Source organism: Bubalus kerabau, chromosome 1 (assembly GCF_029407905.1).
Source record: "Bubalus kerabau isolate K-KA32 ecotype Philippines breed swamp buffalo chromosome 1, PCC_UOA_SB_1v2, whole genome shotgun sequence".
Classification (NCBI taxonomy): domain Eukaryota; kingdom Metazoa; phylum Chordata; class Mammalia; order Artiodactyla; family Bovidae; genus Bubalus; species Bubalus kerabau.
Window position 1 is genome coordinate 186043167 of NC_073624.1, and position 8766 is coordinate 186051932.

The 8766-nt window shown below is 43.8% G+C and overlaps 1 protein-coding gene across 1 annotated transcript in view; it reads right to left on the reverse strand.

Annotated features, from left to right (window-relative positions):
* LOC129624517 (adhesion G protein-coupled receptor E1-like) overlaps window positions 1–8559 on the reverse strand; it is a 47845-nt gene extending 39286 nt beyond the window's left edge. Inside the window, exon 1 of the mRNA XM_055542585.1 lies at window positions 8457–8559. Coding sequence (XP_055398560.1) covers window positions 8457–8559 — 103 coding nt within the window. The remainder of the gene's footprint in view (window positions 1–8456) is intronic.
* Between the last annotated feature and the right edge of the window lie 207 nt (window positions 8560–8766).

The window sequence follows — 8766 nt, forward strand, 5'->3', positions numbered from 1 at the left end:
TGCATTGCCATTTCCTCCTCCAGGGGATCTTTCCAACCCGGGGATCGAACCTGTGTCTTCTGCATTGGCAGGTGGATTCTTTACCACTGGGCCACCAGGAAGCCCCCCAAAATGTTACTAATTCTCCTTTCTAGGTGGTGGAGATGTAAATGTTTGATATATTACATAGTAATTCTTTGGTTTTAATTTCTTTCTTTAAAAAGCAATTTTTTTTTTTTTTTTTGGTTAAGAAAAAGATCAGGATTGGGTTATGGGTTAGCAAGAGAATAAAGATTGAGATTTCATGAGTCTGAATTAAGTGGTTCTTTCTTTCCTCCTTTGGTTCTCTGTTCCTTCATTTCTCAAATATTTAGTGAGCTCCAACTAATCTGTAAATCCTCCTTGGGAATATGAATGTTATCCCTGTTTCTAAAACATTCACAGGAGAGAGAAGTGAAGGAGATGCTTGGTGTCTATGGAGATGTTACTCATGGGGGTACGTGGGTGCTGGGTACATCGGTACGATCATCACATTTCTGTAAATCTGAAACAGTTCTTTTTTACTGAAGTATAGTCGATGTACAATGTTGTGTTAGTTTCTGTTGTATTTATCTATTCTTTTTAAGATTCTTTTCCATTATAGGTTATTACAAGATTTGAATATAGTTCCCTGTGCTATGCAGTAGGTTCTTGATGTGTATTTTATATACAATAGTATGTATCTGCTAATCCCAAACTCCTAATTTATTCCTCCACCCTCCCCTTTCCCATTTGGTAACCATAAATTTGTTTTCAGTGTCTGTGAATCTGAATCTGTTTCTGTTTTGTAAATAGGTTCATTTGTTTCATTTTTTCTAGATTCCACATAGAGACGACATCATATGATATTTATCATTGTCTGATGTACCTCACTTAATATGAGAATCTAGAGGTCCATCCATGTTGCTACAAATGGCATTATTTCATTCTTTTTTATGGCTAACAGTCCACTGTATACATGTATCACATCTTTGATATCCATTCATCTGTGGATGGACATTCAGGTTGCTTCTGTATTTTGACTGTTGCAAATAGTGCTGCTCTGAACATTAGGGTGGAGAAGGAAATAGCAACCCACTCCAGTGTTCTTGCCTGGAGAATCCCAGGGATGGGGGAGCCTGGCGGGCTGCCATCTATGGGGTCGCACAGAGTCAGACATGATTGAATCGACTTAGCAGTGGCAGCAGAACATTAGGGTGCATGTTTCTTTTCAAATTAGTTTTCTTTGGATATATGCCCTAGAGTGGGATTGCTGGATCATATGGTAGGTCTACTTTTAGTTTTTTAAAAGAACTTCCATATTGCTCTACACAGTGGATGCACCAATTGATGGTCCTACCAGTAGTGTTCTTTACAGCACTGAACTTTATTTCCCTCACCAGTCACATCCACAACTGGGCATTTTTTCACTTTGGCTCAGCCTCTTCATTCTTTATGGAGTTATTTCTCTGCTATTCTCCAGTAGCATATTGGGCACCTACTCATCTGGGGAGTTCATCTTTCAGTGTCATATCTTTTCATACTGTTCATACAATTCATGGGGTTCTCAAGGCAAGAATACTGAAGCGGCTTGCTATTCCCTTCTCCAATGGACCACGTTTTGTCAGAACTCTCCACCATGACCCATCTGTCTTGGGTGGCCCTACCCAGCATGGCTCATGGTTTCATTGAATTAGACAAGACTGTGATCCATGTGATCAGTTTGGTTAGTATTCGGTCATTGTGGCTTTCATTCTGTCTGCCTTTTGATGGATAAGGATAAGAGGCTTGTGGAAGCTTCCTGAAGGGAGGGACTGGCTGTGGGGGAATCTGGGTCTTGCTCTTGAAGGATTGCAGCTGTGAGCCATGTGTTACACTGGGATCTGTGACCTCTGGAGGAGAGAATTTCAATCCAGGGTCAGTGACAAGGCTTGAATACTTGGAGATTTTTGTGCAGCAAAGTTTTATCAAAATATAACAGAGATGGAGAAAGCTTCTGACACAGACATCAGAAGGAAACAGAAAGAGAGCCCACTTGCTAGTTTTTAGCAAGGTGTTTTTTGTCTGCTGGTGAGCTGTTAATCAGATAAATGAGACACCTCAAGGCTGAGGGAGTTTCACCAGGCCCCTCTCTCACAATATGCATTTTTGAGATAGAATGACATGAGGTGTCATGCCCCAGCCTAAAACAATTGATATGAACACTGGTTTGTGGAGCCATTATCAGCCCAAGGTTTGAGAAAAGAAAAAAAATGGTTAGTCTTAGGCAGAACTGGTTTTGTCAACAAAAAAGGGGAAAAAATACATCTGTCACTTGCACTTTATTTTTTCCTGATGCCTGGGGGCCTCTGGCCTCCTACCTATTACCCTCTCATTTCCCCCTTTTCTTTTAGGAGAATTATGTTGCCTAGGGAACGGGGTGGCATTCTCATCCCATAACTGCTTCCACTGATAAGGGGTGTTGTCCCTAAGTTTGTGAGGCAACATATTCTCCTAATCCTCATATTAAGGGTCTCTGATCCAGAGGCCCCAGGTAGTAGTTGGAGAAAGCTGTGGCGCTCGTAGGAGTTTGGCCATCTGTTTGTAACTTAAAAGCCTTCACGTGGCTAGAAACAAACCCAACTACCCAGTTGCAGATGCATGGAACAAACAGCAAAAACAGAACTATCAGCAAAGTTAAAAGTCACCTTATGTCCATAGTTAAGGTACAAAATGTTACACTAGTCCATTTTAGGATTGTTAGATGTCATCAGATTAAGAAGAGGGATCACATATGATTGTTGCTGTCGAAGGTAGTTGCAGACTTGGAGAAAGTCCTTTCCCTGACGTGGAGATGCCCGCCCTGGGAAGCCTTCCACCGATGAGGAGGGGAGCACTCCGCAGACCCAGCAATTAGACCTATTGTGGAATGTGTCTTAGGAATGAGCCCAGGACAGGAAGGTGTTGTCTTGAGAGTCAAACAGCGGAGTCAGGATTTTTGGAGTCAGCAGATGCAGGGCCACAGAGATTATTGGGCCCATCTAAGAAGTGAAAAGTAAAATCATAGAGAATAAAGACATTAAAATGATATCACTTAGTCTGAGGGGTCAGTATGCCACTTTTTAACTCAAGTGTGGTATACCCATGAATCAGTTCTTGGCACCTTGACAGCTGTGAGAGAAGAAAGAGTAACCTGTTAAGGGCCTTCCCAGAGGGGCTTGAGAGATTGCCCCCCAGGTCCCAATGTCTTTATCAGGACCTCAGTTCCTGGCTCAAACAGTGGCTTGCTTGACTCAGAGGCTGAGTCAGGAGTCCCTTCCTGGAGTTCCTGGGAGAGACTTCGGTTTTAAAACCTGTCCAGCCACCACCATGGCATAATCTGTTTTCTGCTTCCCATCCCAAACAACAGAACTGCCATCTGTAAATAATTTCATGTCGGAATGATCTAATAGGGTATCCCTTAGATCTTCCTGCACTGTATAGTTTAAGGTTAGAAATTGGGAACAATCGTGATCAGGTGTTTCATTTTTTTTCTCAGGAAGGAAAGTGGCAGGATTTAAGTTTTCACAAACTTTAAGCTTAGTTATTGGTCCTTCTAACAACAATGACTGATATGTAAGAAGCCACCTGTCTGTCATCCAGATATTAACTTTAGAGCTTAAGATTTCACTGACATCATGGAAGTCAGTACAGTAAGAATTTGCCCATTAAAACGTAAGAGCTTCAGGTACTATTAAAGCAATAGTAGCAATTACTCTTAGACACGTGGCCACCGACATGCCACTACATCTAATTCTCTACTCAGGTGTCCTAAAGGTTGCTGGTGAGGTCCTCGAGGTTGGGTCACAACTCCCTAGGCCATACCTTTTCTTTCAGTGACAAACATATTAAACTCTGATCCCGTGGGCAAGCTCAAAGCAGGAAATGCAGGAGATGAGCTTGAAGAGCCTTAAAAGTCGTTTGAGTATCTGGAGACCAAATCACCTTGTCGGTTTGGGCTTGTTGAGTTTCAGTTATAAGTTTATATAAAGGCTGGACAAGTTTCCTATAACCTGGAATCCAAATGCTGCAGTAGCCTGTGATGACCCCAAATCCTCCCAATTGTCTTAAAGTCATAGGTAGGGGATAATTTAGTACAGGCTTAATTCTCTTGGGCCTATGGCTCTCATCCCTTTGGGTATGATTAGGCCTTCAAATCAATGACTGAACAATAGTTCGCTGATTCAGGAATTTCAGACAATAAAGTGTAAGAATTAGGCACCATGGGGTGTAAAGGAACCACAGTCTCATTTATTATTTGTAAATCTTGAGCTAGTCTCCATTTATCATTTGACTTTTTCACACTCAAAATAGGAGTGTTGCATGGACTGTTGCAGGGAATTAATAGCCCCTGCTCCTGTAAATGTTCAGTGATAGGTTTTAACCCTTCCTTAACCTCGGGCTTTAGAGGATACTGCTTTTGATGTGTGGAAATATGTGAGAGTCTTTGAGCTTGACAATGACAGGAATAGCATTTTGGGCTTGACCCACAGTTTTCCCATCATCCCACACTCTAGGATTTACATTTTGCTCAATTAATGGGAAAGAAAGAGAGGGCTTCATATTCATGAAAACAGAGGCATGGACCTTGCTCAGCATATCCCTCCCCAAAAGGGGTGAGGGAGACTCTGGCACTATCAGAAACTCGTGTGAAAACAGCACAGAGTCCTAATTGCAGCTTAGAGGACAACTGAAATAATAACATTTGGCACACCCAGACAGTCCCATTACAGTAGTGGATTGGGGGAAAGTGGTCCAGGGGCTTCAGTAAGCACAGAGTAAGTTGCCCTGGTGTCCAAAAGGAAGAAAACAGATTGCACCCCCCCCCCCCACACACACACCAGTTATTAATATCTGGGATTCCTCAGGTGTATTTAGAATGGGAGCTTGTGTGGGCACCTTCAGTCTTGATTGTCCTGAGAGTCTGACCTCTGGGGCCTATGTCTCTGGGGGCAGTCTCTCCTGTGTGGTCCTTTGAAGACAGGACATGCACCCAGGGGTGGCTTTAGAAGCCTGAGGGCAATCCCACTTGAGGTGCCCCTCCTTTCCACAGTAATAACAAATCCATCCCTTTCCACCGGGGTCCCACTGGGCACTTTTTTCAGTCTGTCTCAGAATGGTTCTGACCACCATTATTAGGGCTTCGGTCTGTTCCTTGGTCTTTCTCTGCCTTTCTTTCCTCTCCTCATATTCCCTTCCATAACAAACTGAGTCAGTTGCAACAAATTATCTAAAGACTGATTTGATACTTACACTTGTTTTAGTAGCTTATGGCAGATATCTGGAGCCGACTGAGAGAGAAATCTGTCCTTTCAGATCATTCTTCCCTCTTCACTTTCAGGATCAATCTCAGTGAATCTGTGAAGGGCTTCTCACAGTCTGTCTAGGAATTTACCAGGTGTTTCCTTCTCTTCCTGTTCTATGTTTGCCAATTTGGCATAGTTTAAAGTCTTAGCCTGTGCTTGCCTGAGTCCTTCAAGAATACATCTGAAAAAAATGACTCTGAGCCCATCTCCCTTTAGCTGTGTTATAGTCCTAGTCTGGTTCTTTTTATTTTTTTTTAATATAAATTTATTTATTTTAATTGGAGGCTAATTACTTTACAATATTGTATTGGTTTTGCCATACCTTGACATGAATCCACCACAGGTGTACTCGTGTTCCCCATCCTGAACCCCCCTCCCACCTTCCTCTCCATACCGTCCCTCTGGGCCATCCCAGTGCACCAGCCCCGAGCATCCTGTATCATGCATCAAACCTAGACTGGCGATCCGTTTCACATATAATAATATACATGTTTCAATGCCATTCTCCCAAATCATCCCACCCTCGCCCTCTCCCACAGAGTCCAAAAGACTGTTCTATACATCTGTCTCGCATACAGGGTTATCGTTACCATCATTCTGCTGCTGCTGCTGCTGCTGCTGCTAAGTCATTTCAGTCGTGTCCGACTCTCCCCTCTGCCCATGGGATTTTCTAGGCAAGAATACTGGAGTGGGTCGCCAGTGCCTTCTCCGACCATCATTCTAGATTCCATATATATGTGTTAGTATACTGTATTAGTGTTTTTCTTTCTGGCTTACTTCACTCTGTATAATAGGCTCCAGTTTCACCCACCTCATTAGAACTGATTCAAATGTATTCTTTTTAATGGCTGAGGAATACTCCATTGTGTATATGTACCCCAGCTTTCTTATCCATTCATCTGCTGATGGACATCTAGGTTGCTTTCATGTCCTGGCTATTATAAACAGTGCTGTGATAAACATTGGGGTACACGTGTCTCTTTCCCTTCTGGTTTCCTCAGTGTGTATGCCCAGCAATGGGATTGCTGGGTCGTATGGCAGCCAGTCTGGTTCTATAGTTGGGACCACCTGATTTCCAGTAGGGAGGGTGGCTATCTTGTCTTACCTTTTTTCTTTTAATTCATTACCAAGCCATTCATCTCCATAACTCCATAATTCAATAGCTTTCTCCAAAACTCGAGTTTTTGAGTCAGGAGTTAGCATCTGCCCCAGGATATACATCACATCCTTTCAAGTAAGGTCATAAAGCAGAGTAACACCCTTAAAGTCTCTAATATATTTTTCTGGGTCCTCTAAATAGTCTCCCAGGTCTTCCTTGATTCTTTGTATTTCTTGATAAGAAAAGGGCTCATTAACTCTCATAGATTGATTATTTTTCCTGGTGGGTGCTTCATGGAGAGGCAACATCTTGTTTGGCTGTTCCTCAGCCTGGTGGGCTGCCGTCTATGGGGTTGCAAAGAGTCGGACACGACTGAAGTGACTTAGCAGCAGCAGCAGCAGCCTCTTTGGCTGCCCTTCACATAGGATCCTAAGGATAGCTTGGAGAAACCTGTTTTTTCTTATCTCTTTGTCTCCTGTCCTCCATCTCATCCTGTATGTTTAGTTTTAGCTGTCTGAGCTTCTTTTACTTCAATTGTCTGAGTTTCAATTGAAACCAGAGTAGTCTGAGGTTATATTGAGACAGCAGTTTGAACTGCTACTGAGACTGGAGAAGTTTGAAATTCAGTTTGAGTTTCTACCAAGACAGAGGCAACCCTCCCCTGAGGGGTGCCCTGACTTTCAGTTTGCTCAGGTGGAAGCCCCCAATATGGGGGCAAAGTAGGAGGACAGGAGGGAGCTGAAGGTTTCACACCCAAATCTATACCCTTAGGACATAAGTCTGGCATGTCTCACAGAGAGAAAAAAAGGCAACACATATGCTACTTCTACCTGTTTCCCTTGATTTCTACAGAACTGGTCTCATTGTAAGACAATATTATAATGCTCCAACCAGCCACTGTTCCCCTTCCTCCAATGGATAACATGGCCATGCAGTATCACACAGGAAGATCAGGTGAGTCTTTTTAAGCCCTGGGGGTCGAATCTATCCCAGTTTTTCAAGATGCAGTTCAAAGGAGTGAGGCTTGAACTGTCAGCTCCCATCTGTAAGAGAGAAAAAGCAGCATCCAGTGGCCTTTTCTACCAGCGGTGTCCCTCCCTGCTCTAGGAGGGGGTGGAGACAGGTCTTCCACCTAAACTTCCTTCCCTGGCTGGAATTAACCTGTCTCTTACCGATGCAGGTGACCCACTGCCGTCCCTCCCCATTCTACCACCAAGGTGGGATGGAGATGCACCAGGGGTAGACCTAGTGACATCCCAGATTGATATCCAGTTCCTTACCATTAAAATTTCTATCTGATTTCTGCTCCTCCTCTGATGCCACCCAAGGTTCAAGAGAGTAGCCTTTTGGAATGCCTCCCAAGCTAAGACTGCCAGGGGAAATGCCCACCTCCTGCATGCCTGTGCATGGTCCTGAGTATATTCCTGACCGCAGTAGAATTGGTAAATCATAAAGGACAAACAAACACAAAACTCAAGATGTCCCTTCCGAGTGTCACCATACCAGTATATGTGATAGCAAAAGAGGTGGTGAAGGGCTAGCCAGTGAGGAAAAAGTGATTTCTTCCCTTGAGCTCTTAGGGACCAATCCTTCTAAAGTCACCAGAGAGCCTCCTCTGGTCCACTAAGAGCTAGTGTTACCAAAGGAAAAAGCTCATTGCACTTCCAATATCACCAGATCCTGGGATTCCTGATCTGTGTCCTCAGAAGTCTCATGGTCACCAGCAGGACTCCTGTCCACATAGATCGGAGGCACAGCCATGACTCACTTTGAGGTCACTAGTCCCTGAGTCAGGCAGCTAAGAGAGTGACTTCTAGCCTGAGAGGCCTTCTGGGAGCTAGAGCTCCACCTAGCTCCCGAACATGCTCTTGTCTGTACTGCATGATAGAACAACCAACAGCATGGATTCCAAGTCCTTCGAAAGTCTACATTCTGACATGTTTGGTTAGTATTTCTAATTCCTCAGGCAGTAGTGAAATGGTCAAAGAGACCAGAAAAGGTGACTGAAGAAAGAAAGTTTGGTCCACACACTTCACCCATTTCTGGCCTCTCCCCTTGCAGGAACTTTGGGTGCCTCTTGGCCTTGGCAGGTCGGTATAAACCTCCAACAAGGCTTCCCTTGGGGCTGCCTTTGGTCATTATGAGGCACCACAAAACCGCAGAACAGGGCTCAATGATGGCTCCATGGCCAATTTCACATCTCATTCATGCTGCTTTCACACACACAGGCACACCATAGAGTTAGTAAAGTACTGTAGAAAGTGTATTTACTAGGAGAACAAAGAACTAGAACTCCAAGCATCCTTACCTTGTCTTGAAGATCCCAGATGAGCCCCCAAGATGAAC